The sequence below is a fragment of the Thalassophryne amazonica genome, chromosome 19 (assembly GCF_902500255.1).
Source record: "Thalassophryne amazonica chromosome 19, fThaAma1.1, whole genome shotgun sequence".
In the NCBI taxonomy this organism is placed as follows: domain Eukaryota; kingdom Metazoa; phylum Chordata; class Actinopteri; order Batrachoidiformes; family Batrachoididae; genus Thalassophryne; species Thalassophryne amazonica.
The window spans coordinates 71980095-71999243 of record NC_047121.1 but is presented as its reverse complement, the minus strand read 5'-3'; the positions used below and the strand labels follow the sequence as shown (position 1 = coordinate 71999243).

The window sequence follows — 19149 nt, the reverse complement described above, 5'->3', positions numbered from 1 at the left end:
GAAAGAAATCTCCAGTACGTGTCTTTGAAATGTTGGACGTGCTGATTGCACTGTGCAGTTCAAAGGCAGGCCTGAGCAGCTCGGCTCTACAGAGTAAAAATGAAGCATATTGTTTGATTTTGAGCTGAGTTCACTCTAAAGTTCAGTTGGCAGTCGGTGTTGTTGGCCTGAGAGGCTGCAGGCTCAAAGGACAAAGGGACACAGAAGGAGAGCAAGCCTCCAGAGCACAGACGCAACAAGAAGGAGATCGGCAGGGGAAGAAAAGCTCATTGACGGAGAAAGAGCCGAACGGTGCCCGGCTGACTGTGACGATCCAGATCCAGAGATCAAGCTAGCTCAGGTTGACAGATGAGGGTCCAGAAGGCGGCTAACAGGATGAGGCTGGGTGGCCACGTGGCCCCGCGGGGATTATAAGCAGCAAGGAGAAGGTAAAGAGATTAGACTCAAAACGGGGACCTGCTTTTTTAACCTCGTCACTGTTGTCCCACTGAAATAGCAGGAATCCTTGCTCGTTCTCATATTATTTGCCTCTTCTGCTCCAACACCCATGCAAGGTTTTTGATTGTCTACAAGGATCCAGTGTCCAAGACTGAAATCTGCAGGAGCACCGGTAGGACTAAATCAGGCCCCTTCCTTTGGTGGGCATTAGTGAGCCGAAGACCGGCACCGATGAGGAAACTTTTGAACACTTTGCTCATGGACGCCAGATAAAGACATTCTGGACTTTTGTTGCTTGGAACCCTTTCTACACAAATGACAACCTGGATGCTTGAAAGCAGCGTAAATTAGCCCATCATGCTTTTGAAGTTGGGACTTTTTTCCATCGTGTGCCTGTTTACCTTCACAGCCAGTCAAATCAAAGGTAAGACACAAAGCAGCTACACGTGTGATTGTAGGGCAACTAGAAATTCTCTCTTTGATTTTTATTTTAAAGGCTGTCCTGCCCATTTGAAAATTTTAGTCATGCATAAAAACACATTTTTATGCATGACTAAAATGAGATCAAAATGAAAAGCCTGTTTGATTCAAGTGGTAATAAAACATAGTGTGTTGATTTAAACATACATCCACTTTCAGACCATGAAAATGTGATTAAAATGCAAGCAGAAGTGCATCAGGACACACTTAGGCTTAATTTCACCGCCGATACCACTCAGACTGTTTGTGTGTCGCTCAGTGTGATGTGCCCGGACGAGCTCATTATCCCCAACCAAACAAAAGCCATTCTGTTCTCAGTGTCGCGGGATGCTAATCTTTTCTGGCTTGTAATTCTGCTCTGAGGCCTTTTCGGCGACACCAGTCCGATTTCCTCGAGCATGGGCTCCTGTGTCTGTGCATGTGCAGGTCAAAGTTAGAACTTTTTTCAGGGTATATATGCTGGAATGCATGATTTGGCAATATTTGGAGTCACTCCTAATCTTGTCTTGTTTGAAAGAGGAATTTATTTTTTATTTTATAAATTCTGTCTGACAGTCACTAAACAGGGCCCAGAAGCTTAGGGTGACCACACGTCTGCATTTTGTTGATGCTGCGTCAAATAAAATAGAATCAGTCAGAATAAAGGAAAAGAGTAAAGTAAGTCCCTTCGGCTGCTCCCTTGTTTTGTTGTATATGGAAGGGCATCCAGCGTAAAACTTGTGCCACTTCTTCATGCTAATCTACCTTGGATTTTCTGTGGCGACCCCGAGTGCAAAACAAGGGAGCAGCCGAAAGGACTTACTTTTAATAGAGTGTATTTAACTGTATTTGGACTGGAACCAAATGATATCCTTGCAGAGTGTATTTTACTCTGTAAAATTTACTCTGTGTGTGTGTGTGTGTGTATATATATATATATATATATATACTCAACAAAAATATAAACGCAACACTTTTGGTTTTGCTCCCATTTTGTATGAGATGAACTCAAAGATCTAAAACTTTTTCCATATACACAATATCACCATTTCCCTCAAATATTGTTCACAAACCAGTATAAATCTGTGATAGTGAGCACTTCTCCTTTGCTGAGATAATCCATCCCACCTCACAGGTGTGCCATATCAAGATGCTGATTAGACACCATGATTAGTGCACAGGTGTGCCTTAGACTGCCCACAATAAAAGGCCACTCTGAAAGGTGCAGTTTTATCACACAGCACAATGCCACAGATGTCGCAAGATTTGAGGGAGCGTGCAGTTGGCATGCTGACAACAGGAATGTCAACCAGAGCTGTTGCTCGTGTATTGAATGTTCATGTCTCTACCATAAGCCGTCTCCAAAGTCGTTTCAGAGAATTTGGCAGTACATCCAACCAGCCTCACAACCGCAGACCACGTGTAACCACACCAGCCCAGGACCTCCACATCCAGCATGTTCACCTCCAAGATCGTCTGAGACCAGCCACTCGGACAGCTACTGAAACAATCGGTTTGCATAACCAAAGAATTTCTGCACAAACTGTCAGAAACCGTCTCAGGGAAGCTCATCTGCATGCTCATCGTCCTCATCGGGGTCTCGACCTGACTCCAGTTCGTTGTCGTAACCGACTTGAGTGGGCAAATGCTCACATTCGCTGGCGTTTGGCACGTTGGAGAGGTGTTCTCTTCACGGATGATGCGAAGGAGATGTGTTGCACTGCATGAGGCAAATTGTGGTCACACCAGATACTGACTGGTATCCCCCCCAATAAAACAAAACTGCACCTTTCAGAGTGGCCTTTTATTGTGGACAGTCTAAGGCACACCTGTGCACTAATCATGGTGTCTAATCAGCATCTTGATATGGCACACCTGTGAGGTGGGATGGATTATCTCAGCAAAGGAGAAGTGCTCACTATCACAGATTTAGACTGGTTTGTGAACAATATTTGAGGGAAATGGTGATATTGTGTATGTGGAAAAAGTTTTAGATCTTTGAGTTCATCTCATACAAAATGGGAGCAAAACCAAAAGTGTTGCGTTTATATTTTTGTTGAGTGTATATATAGATATATATATATATATATATATATATATATGAGGGCTGACTGAAAAATTCTGCCTCAAGGGGGTATAACTACAATGTTAACGTACATAACGTTTGAAACAACAGTATACTATATGTGTATAACGTGCAGTTATTGAATTCCTCATGGCAGAGGGTTGTGCACCCATGGACATTCATTAATCAATGAATGTGTGTTGTCTGTGGCGATGCTTGGGTGGATGTCACCGGGCAAGGAGTTTGAAGGGCAAACATCCAGCCATGTCGCGTCTCCTTGACCAGGTCCGTAGAGTGAGGGGGGCTTCTCATAACAGCCAGATACACAGTATCAAGTGCGAGTGCAATGGCATAGACCTCACAGAATTTTGCAACATGCCAACACTGTCATCTCTGACCAGTGCATGGACAATTTGCAAAAGCTGTATGCACCCTTCAAGCCACACACGAGTCAACAAACAGAGGATGCATTGCAGCGGTTCAAATTTTAGCACCTCTGCTATACATTTTGGCACATATACATTTTTCTTCTTCTTCTAAACTCAAAATGAAACGTCAAACTTAATATTTGGTTTGTAGCTTCAAGAATAAACTAGAGCACCATGCTCATGGAGCACAAACCTCTGCCAAAACTAGTTTCCAATTCCACAAATTTTTGGAAATACTTTGGAAAAAATTTAAGTTAAAAAAAAGTTAAAAGTGACTTTTCATACACTAAAATATAATGCAAAATATACATAAAGAGGGCCTTTCAATGCAAAATGTACACCAAATGTAGGTAAATCCATAACAGAAAAATGAGAGTGATTGAGTCGGTTTTGATTGAGATATAATGCAAAATGTACATCAAATGGGCTTTTCAATGTTAAATTTAAATGGCCACAAAATCTGTAATCCCGATCAGATCTGGATCAAACTTTGTCAGGTGATAGTGAGTGCCAGTCTGTGTTGTGTGGGCCGCCAGAAGAGGATGTACTGCTGGCCCACCACCAAAGGGCGCCCTGCCTGAAGTGCGGGCTTCAGGCACGAGAGGCCGCTGCCGCCACGGACACAGCCGGGAGTGACAGCTGTCACTCATTAATTCCTGAGAGCTGTCACACATTCTTCATCATCGCACTCCATAAAGACCAGACGTCATCTCCACCTCATCGCCAAGATATCATACTTCATTGGAGGTAATATCCTCAGCCGTTGGTGTCTTTTGCAATATATCTGTATATTGTGAGTGTTTGCAGGAGTACCGGTTCCTTTTTCTGTGGAGGCTGAGTGAGTGCAGGACGGCACTCTTTTCCCCTGAGGAATCACTGCGGTACTCTGCAACATATTGAGTGAGAGGTGGAGGTGGCATTCCGACCGCTGTTGTTACTGGGTGTACACACACCCACACTTGACTGTCTTTGTTCTTCGCCAGCAGTACCAGATCCGACAGTCGGGGACGGTGATCACCTGGGAATTCGGGACTTGGCGGCTCCAGTATTCACCAGGTTCTGTGGGGGCGGAAATTGTGTGGTTCCGGCTCTTCTCAGGACAGACATCTTCTATCCTCGAGCCTGCCCACACGTCACCTTTGTAATTTGACTGTAATTATATTCTGAGATTGTCTGTATGTTCGTTGTGCACGTTTCACAACATTAAATTGTTACCTTTTGGCTCATCTATTGACCGTTCATTTGCGCCCCCTGTTGTGGGTCCGTGTCACTACACTTTCACAACAGTCTGCACCTCACTTTCAAATATGAGAGTGATTGAGGCATGTTTGATTAAGATATAATGTAAAATATACATTAAACAGGGTTTTCAATGTGAAATTTAAATAGCCACAAAATCTGTAATCTGGATCAGATCTGGACCAAACTTTGTCAGGTGATACTGAGTGCCAGTTTGCACCTCACTTTCAAATATGCAAGTGATTGAGGCATGTTTGATTAAGATATAATGTAAAATATACATTAAACAGGGTTTTCAATGTGAAATTTAAATAGCCACAAAATCTGTAATCTGGATCAGATCTGGACCAAACTTTGTCAGGTGATAGTGAGTGCCAGTCCGCACCTCACTTTCAAATATGAGAGTGATTGAGGCATGTTTGATTAAGATATAATGTAAAATATACATTAAACAGGGTTTTCAATGTGAAATTTAAATAGCCACAAAATCTGTAATCTGGATCAGATCTGGACCAAACTTTGTCAGGTGATAGTGAGTGCCAGTTTGCACCTCACTTTCAAATATGAGAGTGATTGAGGCATGTTTGATTAAGATATAATGTAAAATATACATTAAACAGGGTTTTCAATGTGAAATTTAAATAGCCACAAAATCTGTAATCTAGATCAGATCTGGACCAAACTTTGTCAGGTGATAGTGAGTGCCAGTTTGCACCTCACTTTCAAATATGCAAGTGATTGAGGCATGTTTGATTAAGATATAATGTAAAATATACATTAAACAGGGTTTTCAATGTTAAATTTAAATAGCCACAAAATCTGTAATCTGGATCAGACCTGGATCAAACTTTGTCAGGTGATAGTGAGTGCCAGTTTGCACCTCAGTTTAAATATGCGAGTGATTGGGGCATGTTTGATTAAGATATAATGTAAAATATACATTAAACAGGGTTTTCATTGTGAAATTTAAATAGCCACAAAATCTGTAATCTGGGTCAGATCCAGATAAAACTTTGTCAGTTTATAAAGGATACCATCCTACATAACACTGTCAAATATGAAAGAAATTTGATCTTTCTTGTCAGAGTTATAAAGTTTTGAAAATGGGTTCAATAATAAAGATAGGGATTTTTCCAAGATTTTTCCTGACTTTGACCTTTGACCTATGACTTTGAAAATTGAAACACTTCTTGCCTATCAGGATATGAATCTCCAGTAAAATTTCATAACAATATATGAAAAATAAATGAAAAAAAAACAAAAAAACAATTGTGGGCTGGCTGTTCACAATCAAACAGGCAAACAAACAAACAAACAAACAGGGATGAAAACATAACCTCCAACTTCATTGGTGGAGGTAAAACTATGTTTGGATTTTCATTGGAATAGGAATGCTTGGATACATCAAATAAGATTTTATTTATTTATTATTGATGCAGATAAAGAATTTTATATATATATATTTCTGTCAAAATTCTAGGGGGCTTAAAAGACTTTGCACACTACTGGATCGATCATACTGGATCAGTTGCTGTAACATCTGCTGATGTAACCAAAAACTTTTTATGAGAAATGTTCCTTCATCTAACATCTAAAAAAAACACAACTGTCACAAACGTCACACTATCTGCACTCACTTTGTGTTTTTATTTTCCACACCTTCGGTCAGCCAGGGGAGGCACAGCTGGGTCTGATAACCTGGAATCTGAGGTTTGGGTCTCATAAATCCTGGTTTAATGTCCTAATAAGTCCTCTGAGGTTTGCCACCTGACATCACAATACACGGCTTTCTTACAAACCAGCTCGATTCAGCGGGCCGACGTGTACAGTAAGCGCATGTTGACTGGTGCAGGATCTTGTGAAATGGTGTGGAATGACCATTTTGTGAATGAGCTTAAGGTCCATGTCAGACGTTGCCAAGGAGCTAATGTGACCAACTGAGATTGCTGGACTGCAAGCAGGATTACTGTAAACGTTTCTCTGTGATTTATGGAATTTGGTGGAATGATCAAGATTATCAACAGGAAGGAATCATTTTCCTGTTGATTATAATTCAGATTCTTGATCCTTTGTTGTTTATTTGTTTGCAGCAATAACAGAAAAGGTACGATCTCTCTTGGTTTTGAGAGGCGTGCATGGAAAAGCAAAAAGAGCTGTGATGACCTGAACTTCCTTCCAGTAGAGTAGAGGTCTAAGAGGTCCTGAATGTATTCATGAGTAGTCCCACGCAAAGCCTCGAAAACCAACAGTAAGACCTTGAACTCAATCCTGAACACAACTGGCAACCAACGCAAATACAACACAGGCGTGATCACACTTTTTTAGATCCCATGAGCAGATAGGCTGCTGCATTTTGGACCAACTGAACCCATGCCAAAAGAGAGTGTGGGAAGACCTACATAGAGAGAGTTCGACTAATCCAGCCTTGATGTCACGAAGGCACTGATCACTGTCTACAAGTCATTCTGTGAGAGGAAATGTTTGATTTTTGCAATTGAGAATTGAGCAAAACCAAACAAACAAACTGCATTTGATCAAAATTTAGTGATGAATCAAAGATAAACCCAAGGTTTCTTACACTCCGTCTTTGAGAAATGCCTCCTCTATATACAATACAGAACCACACTGTTTCTATTTCTTAAAGCTACAGTGTGTATAATTTAGTGGTGTTTATTAGCAGAAAGGGAATATTAGCAATTGTAATGATGTCTACATGAGTGCAACATCACCACAATGAGATGTGTTTTCATACACTTAGATTAAGTGTAGTCTCTATGTGGGAGCAAACCCCCTCATGCAGACCACCATGTTGCACTGCCATGTTAATACAGTAGCCCAAAAGGGACACACTTACTCCACCTTTTGCATTTAAGAGCACAGCTGAAGAAAGTAGTAGAAGTAAAAAGAGTGATCTGTGGTTGATTCTCTTCACACATGCTACTGGTTGCTCGTGCAAGTTTGAGAACCCAAGTTTTGATGACGGTCAACCACCAGAGTTGCTATTAAAGGACTTCTTTAGGCAATGGTCAAAATTACAGTTGATGTCCACAAGACTTGGCACACATCTTCTGCAGATGGGTTCTGTATCTACCAAAGGTCAATCATTGAGGTTAATGTAGTTTGCATCAAACGTGGCCCACATAGGAGCAGGGGTGGTGGCCAAGTGGTTAATGCACTTGGTTTCAGTGCGGAAGGTTCTGGGTTCAAATGCCACCCCTGCCACATTTCTCCATGTAATGTGGAGTTGCGTCAGGAAGGGCATCCGGCGTAAAACCTGTGCCAATTCAACATGCAGATCCACCTTGGATTTTCTGTGGCGACCCCGAGTGCAAACAAGGGAGCAGCCGAAGGGACTTACGTACTCAGATTTGCATCAAATATGCTCCACATAGAAATGTGTGAGGTGGATTCTGGAATTACCCAGCAAAGTCAAATTTGTCAAAAGTCAATCATTGAGGTAAAGGTAGTTTGGGCCATGGTTAAAATTTTAGGTTTTCACTATCAATCAATCAATCAATTTTATTTTTATATAGCGCCAAATCACAACAAACAGTTGCCCCAAGGCGCTTTATATTGTAAGGCAAGGCCATACAATAATTATGTAAAACCCCAACGGTCAAAACGACCCCCTGTGAGCAAGCACTTGGCTACAGTGGGAAGGAAAAACTCCCTTTTAACAGGAAGAAACCTCCAGCAGAACCAGGCTCAGGGAGGGGCAGTCTTCTGCTGGGACTGGTTGGGGCTGAGGGAGAGAACCAGGAAAAAGACATGCTGTGGAGGGGAGCAGAGATCAATCACTAATGATTAAATGCAGAGTGGTGCATACAGAGCAAAAAGAGAAAGAAACAGTGCATCATGGGAACCCCCCAGCAGTCTACGTCTATAGCAGCATAACTAAGGGATGGTTCAGGGTCACCTGATCCAGCCCTAACTATAAGCTTTAGCAAAAGGAAAGTTTTAAGCCTAATCTTAAAAGTAGAGAGGGTGTCTGTCTCCCTGATCTGAATTGGGAGCTGGTTCCACAGGAGAGGAGCCTGAAAGCTGAAGGCTCTGCCTCCCATTCTACTCTTACAAACCCTAGGAACTACAAGTAAGCCTGCAGTCTGAGAGCGAAGCGCTCTATTGGGGTGATATGGTACTACGAGGTCCCTAAGATAAGATGGGACCTGATTATTCAAAACCTTATAAGTAAGAAGAAGAATTTTAAATTCTATTCTAGAATTAACAGGAAGCCAATGAAGAGAGGCCAATATGGGTGAGATATGCTCTCTCCTTCTAGGATTTACATCAAACGTCTTCCACATAGGAGCATGTGAGGAGGATTCTTGAATTGCCCAGCAAGGTTAAATTTGCCAACGGTCAATCATTTGGGTCAATGTCATGTCTGCCGTTGACATATCAGTGAAACTTGGTACCGTAAATGCAATTAAAAAAAAAGTTTTTAGTAAAGGTGAAGGAATTTGAATTTCAACCCAACATGGACCAAATGTGGCACAAGCCTAGGTGGATTCCAGTATTGGCCTGGCAAAATCAGTCAGAGGCGAATCTTTTGGGTGAGGGTCAAGGGCATTGGGCTCAAATGTCAACTTGCTAGCTGTTAGTTAATGCCAAAAAACACTGCTACAGAGTGGTTATAATTCCTAATTGGTTAAGGTAATATTTTCATTAAATCCTTGAATTAAAGCTAAAACTACAAGTATTTAATTTTATTACGGTGATGTATCGAGCCACAACTTCAAATACTGTGTAACTGTTTAATTACAGAGGGTCCTGATTATACAATACAACCCCTTTTAAATAAAGAGGACATTTCATGGTGTCTTCAAGGATGGCACCAGAGCGCACAGCTAATCAAGAGGTCTGGCCAGATGCCACGGAGGTAACGGTGTGGATTAAGTGGCTGCGGAATCAAATCCTGCTGAGCAGTGGTTTGTTATATCCTGGCCCTAGGATTCACGCAAAAAGGACAACAAAGTTAGTGGGTCACAAATCTAATGTGTTTAAAATTCACACCTGGACAAAAAATACTGCAAACAACCCAGTATATTTTAGTTTAATGTCACCAACCACTTTGTGTTTAGTGCAGTATTGTTTCTTCCTCTCAGTACACTTTACTCACTGGCTGCTTTTACAGACCTTCACGACTACAATTTATCTGGACTCAGGGATGTGAAGTATCGACACTTTCTGGAAGCCTCCAGACCGATCAGACACACGACCAATATCAGAGCGGTACAAGACCGCCATCGAACCAGGAGGTCAACGCTCTTCAACACAGGGGTCAAAGTGTGTCCCCAAGAGACTATGAAAGCCATCAGCAGCAGCCATCGGGCCTATTACAAGCTCAGAAGTGAGTCCTAATATACCACGTGATGCTGAAATAAGCTTTTGATAAAATATTGATGCTGTTTAAATGAGACGAAAGAAAGGCAGCGGTTGAATTTTGCAGATGAATAAATAGCCGCTTGCATTGATGGGTTTTTGAGGTTGTAGCATTGTTTGCAAAGAGGCAAAAGAGACTAAATAATTACAAATGCTGTGGCATGATGACATGAGGTAAAACACACCTGTATGGGAAATTAAATATTACAACAATAAAATGGAATCAGGATCATACAAAAATATACCCTATATTTGTAAGAAAAAAAATTACTATGTTAACTAAATACAGCACTGTGCAAAATGTCTATGTGCATTTATTGTGTCTAATATTTAATAATAATAATAAAAAAAAGCAGCTGCTAAATATCCCATATGTGCAAGTACTTAAGATATGCAACTATGTTTCACATTTAAAAATACACAATTTGTTTTAGCTGATGAAAGAACATAATTTATTTTAGGTTGTCTTCCACCACTGACAAGAACATTGTTTTGTTTTTAATCCAAATTTTAAAAATAAAGTTTTTTTTGTGTGATTATTAATGAATGAGGTGCAAAAAATAAATAAATAAATAAAAAAAAATCCTGTGGTTATTGTTGGAGTAGGAATATTTGGACATTTCCAATTCAATTTTCTGTTGAAGTAACAAACAAATAAATAAAATCCAACACTACGTTTTTTGAAAAATCATGGAATATCAAAAAGTTTACTCAATACTACAATAACACTCATTCAAATGTTATGCTATGCCATACTGTACTATACTATACTATTATTATGCTAGTATATGATTTACATTGTATTATACATCTTAACACTAAAATAGTTTAGTATTATGCTGAAATAAATTATATTATAAAAAAGTAAAACCCTTCCGCTGCTCCCTTGTTTTTCATTTGTGGTTGCCACAGCAGATCTAAAGTGGGTCTGCATGTTGATTTGGCACAAGTTTGACACCAAAAGGCCTTCCTGACATGACTCCACATTACATGGAGAAATGTGGCAGTGGTGAGTTTTGAACCAGGAACCTTCTGCACTGAAACCAAGAGCACTGAGCACCTGGCCACCACTCCCAATTATATCATATTATTAGGTGGTCAGTTCACTTGCTTACAAAGCAGAAAGGTCCCGGTTCAAGACCACCTGTATCCATTCTCCTTGTAATGTGGAGTTGTGCCAAGAAGGGCAGCCGGCATAAAATCTTTGGAAAATCACCACAGAGATCCATAGCTGATCCGCTGTGGTGACTCCAAGCAACAATGGAGAAGCAGCAAGAACTTACCCTATTATACGAGGTCTGTTAGAAAAGTATCCGACCTTTTTATTTTTTTCAAAAACTTGGTGGATTTGAATCACGTGTGCTTGCATGAGCCAACCTTGAACCTTCGTGCGCATGCGTGATTTTTTTTACACCTGTCGGTTGCGTCATTTGCTTGTAAGCAGCTTTTGTGTGAGGATGGGTGGAGTCTCTCGTCGTTTTTTTCTTTACAAGGAAAAGACGGAACGACTGGAGCAGCGCGACTGCATCAAATTTTGCCACAAACTGGGCGACAGCCAGGTGGAAACCATTTGGATTATTCAGACGGCTTTCGGTGACGATCCTCTGGGCATCACACAGATTAAGGAGCGGTACAACCGGTTTAAAGACGGCCGCACAACGGTGGAGAGCGAGCCGCGCTCCGGGCAGCCATCAACATGCTGAAATGACCAGATCATTTCCAAAGTGAACTCTGTGGTGATGTGGGACCGTCGTGTGATTATCAGAGAAATTGCAGAAGAGGTGGACATCAGCACTTTTTCGGCACATTCCACTGTGACAAGATTTTGCCATGAAAAGAGTTGCAGCGAAATTCATGCCGATGGCTTGGGCACGACGCTGATGGTGCAGCAAAAGCGCCTCCGTGTTGAAGCCTCACAGGACATGTTGTAACATGCCCACCTCATCCACAATTTCTTGGATAGTCACACGACTGAAAAGCCACCGAAAGCTGTCTGTCCTGTGAGACTTCATCACGGAGGCGCTGTTGCTGCGCCATCAGCTTCGTGCCGATGAATTTCGCTGCAACTCTTTTCATGGCAAAATCTTCTGTCACAGTGGAATGTGCCGAAAAAGTGTTGATGTCCACCTCTTCTGCAGTTTCTCGGATAGTCACACAATGGTCCCACATCACCACAGAATTCACTTTGGAAATGATCTGGTCGTTTCAGCGTGTTGATGCCGATCGGAGCATGGCTCGCTCTCCACCGTTGTGCGGCCGTCTTTAAACCGGTTGTACCACTCCTTAATCTGTGTGATGCCCAGAGGATCGTCACCGAAAGCCGTCTGAATAATCCAAATGGTTTCCACCTGGCTGTCGCCCAGTTTCTGGCAAAATTTGATGCAGTCGCGCTGCTCCAGTCGTTCTGCCATTTTCCTTGCAAAGAAAAAACGCCGAGAGACTCCACCCATCCTCACACAAAAGCTGCTTACAAGCAAATGACGCAACCAACAGGTGTGAAAAAAATCACGCATGCGCACGAAGGTTCAAGGTTGGCTCATGCAAGCACACATGATTCAAACCCATCAGGTTTTTGAAAAAAATAAAAAGGTTGGATACTTTTCTAACAGACCTCATATTAGTTCCTCTTGAGAAGGGTTGGTTCTCGGGTTGAGGAGCACTAATTAAATTCTGAGGGTGAGCGTGATTAAATTCTTTTTGTAACATCACACTGATTTGTCAAAATCTAATATTTTCCTCGACCCATAGCCCCTCCATCCACAGGATTTCATTGAAAACCTTTTTGAAATATTCTGCTAATAGTCAAACAGGGTATTCAGATTACTTTTGGATTATGTACTCTCTGGGTGTCCTGTAGGTTTTATTTGTCTGTCTTCGGACAATGTAGAGTTGATCAATACTTTATAACCAACCCAGCACGCACAGCGATGTATAAAAATCCTCATTGATCTTATTTCTCTTTACTGCAACTGTGCAGTTGGCAATTTTTTCATTGATTTGGGGTGGGGGGCTCCTCAGCCACTGTGATCAAAACACTCGATCCTAACTGTATTTTTTGACGTGTTTGATGCTTTGACTTCTGTAATCACTGACACACATTTAAAGAACACCTCAGATGAGTTTTGTGATTTCTCTGCAGTTTGTCAGGAAGCGATCTGGGAAGCATTTCGTATCTTCTTGGACAGAGTTCCAGACACAGAGGAGTACAAAACCTGGGTTTACGCCTGCCAACACGAAAATCTCTGCATGGACGACCTGGCTCTCAACTTTAGCAGCTCTCAGGAGCACCTGGATTTGGTTGCCAGAGTGAGTGCCATAGAGGACTACACCATAATGTGTGTGTTTTTTCCCCCCTGAGATAACTGTGCACAACTGTACTGTGTTTTCCTACAGAGAGTGGCTGAGCAGGCTGAAGTGGACGGGTACGTGCTTTCACTGCTGTTTCTTTTAAAATGCATTTAAAACCATATCTTGTTTTGTATGTAAGGAGCAATTTTTCAAGTTAATTTCATCATTAATCAAGCTTGAAAGCTGTGGGGTGTCATTCTGGTTGTCCCGCTGATTTGACTATCTTGACATTTGTAGATAAGACAAATAATGTTTAAGCCTGACTTGTTAGTGCCTTGAGGTGCCTTACTGGTATGCGGTGACTTGGCACTGCATAAATAAACTAGGTCTGTGATTCATAAATCCTGCCCCATATCGCGAATAACCACATCTGCACTGAAAAAAGACATAATGATTTGAAATACGTACATCAGTTGCACATGATCAGAATGTGCCCAAATAATATAATTGTTTTGTGTTTTCCCAATTAGAAACACAAGAAAATTATTTATTGTTATTATTATTATTTTTTTTTAAGTTTTACTTTTTCAGTGTGGATCTAGATTTGACCAGTTTTTATGATAAATAAAAATAAGATAGGATAAGGCCAACTTAACATATTGGTTCATTCATGTATTTTTTTGTCATAAATCAATCATACTGTTAAAAACAATTAAAATCATTTTAATTTAAAATAATTTAGCTGCAGTCAAGGCTGCTAATCATTAAAGATCAATCAATCAAAAAATAAATGTATGCAGATGTTACTACTTTTTACTTTTATCAAATTTTACAAGAACATCATGTTGATCCATTTGTAATTTATTGACTATTATCCACTGTTTGTTGTCTTTGAATAGTCTGTGTTGGGCTGTAAATCTACAAAGTTTTTAATTTTTAATCTGAAAAATGCTTAATTTCTTAAATGGACTACTTTTTAAAACATATGCCCCAGTATTTGAAAATTCTTTTTATTTGGGTTCTTTATACATACATACATACATACATACATACTACTACTACTACTACTATGATTGCTACTACTATTACTAATAATAATTAATACATGTACACAGAAACTTTAGGGTTTTGTGATGTGATGGATTCAAAGACATGAGACACCAGTGTATGTTCCCAGACTTGACTTTGAGGGTGTTTAAGGTTTTTCATAGTGCAGAATTTAATCCCAAAAGATGAACTATCCTTTGAACTAATATCTGCTCATGTGTATGAAACGATGATGAGCAGTAGTGTGCAAATTAACTGCAGTAACTTAAGCTTTGTTCGTGTGAAATAAAAAATAATTGTCAGAGTTTGAATTTTCCGAGCAATAAAACCGTCAAAGCCGTCACCACAGTGTTAAAATATACATACACACGACAAATATACATGACATGAATAAAGTGACAAAGTCCTTGTTACTTTATTCAGTAAGAAAATGAATCCAGCATAGCAAAATGTTGAGTGGTTCACTTATGGTATAATATTTTGTTGAATGCAGTACTTAGAAGAGAAACTAAAGACTGGTCAAATATTTCATTTCCAGAATTGTTGCTGGAACTCCTGAGCCAGAAAGAGATTGTAAGTCACACATAAAGTGCACAAGACAATTTAGCAAAACATTCCAACAAGATAAAAATTTTATTGGTACCAACATATTTTTTAATATCAAATATCAAGTTGTGAGTTTTCCACCTCAGGTTTCTGGACCCCCCCACTGGATTTACTTCCAACTGAAGCCGATGTAAGTTAATCCACAAAGATCTACTTTGCTTATGTAATGCGTTGAATTTGTATGGGCAGTATAATTTAATTATTATTATTTTTTTGCATTACCAGATGAAAGAGGAGAACAACATGATTCCAGAGCAGTATGACGAATATGTTGTGAAGTTCAGCATTACCATCGTAGATCCGACATACAGCATGCTGCTCAGAGATCCCGGAGCAACGCACTACAATGACATCACACAAGCGGTCAAAGAAATTGTGAGAATTAAGGATAAGGCACTAACACTTTACAGACACATACTAAGGCTCTCCAGGTAGGAGCTGCTACTTCACATGATCTTGGACATGTTCTGGAACACACAGCATCTGGAAGTCTACCTTTGACTGATTGAGTTTATTTAGTAAAATAATGTAGAAAGTACATATGTAATTGCACATTAAAATACACAGATAGCACAAGAAAGTGAAAAACACTTGTTTCCATTGTGCGCCGGTTCCGCTGTGGTCCACCTGATAATTTCTGAAATAAAGAGGATGGCGCACATGTTCGACCGGGTCAGAATAAACTCCATTGAGTCATAATACTTCTGCATTTCTCTCGTCCTTGTGATCCAGTTTTTATTGTTGCTAAGATTTTGTGTCACCTGTTTAAGCAATAACTTGAGTTACGTTTAACAAAGACTTGAAACAAACAGCTGACTGACAGTAGTGCACAGACGGCCAGTCGATATTTGCCAATCAATATGAGACTGGAGCAAATTTCATTTATGGCTTTTGCTGAGTGCTCAAACCTGTTCCTTTGTGGAACGCGGAGCATTTTGTTTCTATGTAACTGACTGTTGAGCAGTCTGAAGTACGTAATTCGTAACCTGGTAATTCATGACAAGCTTTTTTTTTTCAAAAAGTTGAAGCTAAATGTCTGATTTTGAAGGTGGTCTCAAATTTCACCTTAAGTTTAAAGGAAAAAAAAATGCACAGTGCACAATTTTTTTATTTTTTATTTTTTTTAGATGCTCTACTTCAGTATTTATAATTATAGTAAAGGGATTCTTATTTAGCGCTGTTATAAATGCAATGGTGGGCACAGCTAACTTAAACGTTAGCTTTGATAACAGGTACTTCGCTGACTGAGGCAAAACTAAAGCGGTAAAACATTTAGCTGAATCTACCGATAACCGCCAACTTTTATTATGTGAATTGAGCTTTAGCTCTTTTTTTTTGTAGTTGTTCTAAAACCTTGAAAAAAAGACTGAAATACCCAAAAATTTATATTGTTGTAGTGTAAACACAGGGATTCCCTAAAAGGTTTAGCATGGCAAGATCAACTGATTATCAAGCTAAATATCAATAATGAAATGAACAAATGAAATTAAACAGTAGTTTCCAAAATAATTTTAATGATCTAATTTGTGCATTAATGCACTGATTCATTGTTTGAACTCTTGCTCCATCATCTCCTTGAGGTGATGTTGGCTTCACGAGATGCGTCAGTTTTGCTTTTTGGATTTGTCTTTAAGTTCCAACAGTAACAAATGTATGGTTTTAGGGTTTATAATGTTTTATCAAAATTTAATTTTATTCAAACTATGCTAGTAGATATAAAGTTAGCACAGCTAAATTTAGTAGAAGCTAATTGGTCTGCAAATGGTTTTCAAAGTTAGCGGAAAAGCTAATCAGCTGAGTTTTAAAAAGTTAGCATTGCTAATCAGCTGTTAGCTGATAAGTTGAAGTGTACCCACCACTGTTTAAGCGTTAAAACGTTTGCAGCAACGTTCTAAGTCACCACCAACTTTGCTGTTTATTGACATCATTCAAGCAATGGTGTTTGAATATAAACCAAAAACAAGCAGAATGCAAAGCTTTTCTCAGCGGGTTGTTCACCAAAATGCTGATGTTTAGTTCACAATTACTGACTGTGACCTTCTTTTGTTTTCGTAGTTGGTTGATGTATTTCGAAAGGTTCCAGGATTCAAAGAAATTCGTGTTCTGGGAGTTCGGTGGGTTGAAAATGGTTTTCCTGAAAGTTTGGCTGAAAACACCAAATTGCAGATGCGACAAATTAATTTCTCACCTTCGTGATGTGTTGTGTTTCTCAGATCGGAGGATATGTCTATGCGTTGCATTGTGGTTTTTAATGGAAACACTGAGCTCAGTGACGATCCTGACGGCACGGTGGCATCGGGCACGGACGCACGCGGGGACATAAATGGGCCTAAACTGAAGCACATTATTGTAAAAGCCTTAAAAGATGAGGCATCCTTACCGCTGGACCTACAGACTCTCAACTTTGAAGATGGTAAGAACAACATCAAACACAAGGATTTAAAGCTAAGTAAGTGTTTCGGCAAATTAACCCAGATTCATGAATGATATTATTCTACCTCCTCAGTGACCACGGTTTATCCAGTTGACGAGCATGGCTTAAAAGTGATATTTGAAGACAATGCTGGACTGACCTCAGTACTGGACAGTTCTCCTGTACAGATCTTCCTTCCCACAGCGGCTGTTACAGAGAACTCTCTAAAAGCTTCTACGACCAAACCGGGGACACCTCCGTTCATCCCCAACATCCCCCCAGAGTCCACTTCTTTGTTCACTGAGGAGACGCCTTTAATGGCAGCAGTAGAGGAGGCGTCCACGGATGCTTCCAAGGAGAGCAGCTCTTTTGTAGCACCAGGCACAGAGCTGCCGGAGAGCAGCACAGGTAGCGGAGAAGAGCCCGAAGTGGAGAACATACCACCGACTGACACAGGTGAGTCAAAAGCAACACATTTAAACTGTTGAATTACGTAGAATAAGTAGACCTAACCTGGATAGCATGTACATTTTTACCATCAGAAACTTTGTTTTCTGATCTCTTCTAAAAGTACCAGAAGATGTAGTCAGTGGGGACCATCCAGAGCACCAAAACGAGGACCTTTACTTGACAACAGCGGCATCCAAACCTGAAGGAGTGAATACTGATGCCCCTACTGAGGTTATTCTTGACTTGCCAGAGTCTGAGGTACCAACTGCTCCACAGGTACCTGCTACTACTACTGTTGTCTTCACACCATCATCTCACGAGGATGCAGTCCAAGGACTTGAACCAAAATCTGAACGAGATTCTGTACCACCCTCTGTGGAGCGTGATGATGACTCCAGTGGAGGTCACAGCGGAACAACTCCAGTGTCAACGGACCCCTCTGCAGAAAATATTCAAGAAGGTATGGGGCAAAACCAGAACAGGACAGAAGATGAAGTGATTGAACACTTGGAAGAAGACTTTGATGGCGGATTCCCCTCAGAGTCAGAAGAACATCCATATGAATCCACAGCAGCACCAGCTATAAGACAATCCATCACCCCTGTGATGACTGCAGTGGAGAAGAGTAAAGAGTTAGTGGTTTTCTTTAGCTTGAGGGTCACAAACATGATGTTTTCTGATGACCTCTTCAACAAAAGCTCCCCAGAGTATAAGTCACTGGAGAATACCTTTCTTGAGCTGGTAGGTACACAAGCGTTTATGCTGGATATCATGATGCTGCACGCTGCATTCTCATATCTGCTGTTGTAGGACTTCCACAGCATGTCTTTTTCCTGGTTCTCTCCCTCAGTCCCAACCAGTCCCAGCAGAAGACTGCCCCTCCCTGAGCCTGGTTGTGCTGGAGGTTTCTTCCTGTTAAAAGGGAGTTTTTCCTTCCCACTGTCGCCAAGTGCTTGCTCACAGGGGGTCGTTTTGATCGTTGGGGTTTTTCTGTAATTATTGTATGGCTTTGCCTTACAATATAAAGCACCTTGGGGCAACTGTTTGTTGTGATTTGGCGCTATATAAATAAAATTGATTTGATTTGATTTGTAGGAACAAGCTGAGCTATGGAGCGACACTACATTGGCTTAAAAGCAGAACAGTGCAGCTAAAAACTGAGTTTCTCCCCCTGTGCACATGAGGGTGCACTTTACAGCTGTGAAGATTTAAATTTGATGCAACCATCTTTTTGAGTTCACTCAACTTGAATTTATATGGGCGAAAACATTGGGATTGCAAACACACACACTCATCTTCAACCGGTTAGTCCAATTAAGGGTTGTGGGAGGCTG

The 19149-nt window shown here is 40.6% G+C and overlaps 1 protein-coding gene across 1 annotated transcript in view; it reads left to right on the top strand.

Annotated features, from left to right (window-relative positions):
- Positions 1 to 210: 210 nt before the first annotated feature.
- The window catches only part of impg1b (interphotoreceptor matrix proteoglycan 1b), a 52245-nt gene continuing 33306 nt past the window's right edge, over positions 211 to 19149 (top strand). Inside the window, exons 1-11 of the mRNA XM_034195627.1 lie at positions 211 to 862; positions 9764 to 9979; positions 13151 to 13317; positions 13405 to 13433; positions 14885 to 14919; positions 15039 to 15082; positions 15178 to 15327; positions 17008 to 17066; positions 17166 to 17365; positions 17459 to 17821; positions 17937 to 18556. Coding sequence (XP_034051518.1) covers positions 796 to 862; positions 9764 to 9979; positions 13151 to 13317; positions 13405 to 13433; positions 14885 to 14919; positions 15039 to 15082; positions 15178 to 15327; positions 17008 to 17066; positions 17166 to 17365; positions 17459 to 17821; positions 17937 to 18556 — 1950 coding nt within the window. The 5' untranslated portion in view covers positions 211 to 795. The remainder of the gene's footprint in view (positions 863 to 9763; positions 9980 to 13150; positions 13318 to 13404; positions 13434 to 14884; positions 14920 to 15038; positions 15083 to 15177; positions 15328 to 17007; positions 17067 to 17165; positions 17366 to 17458; positions 17822 to 17936; positions 18557 to 19149) is intronic.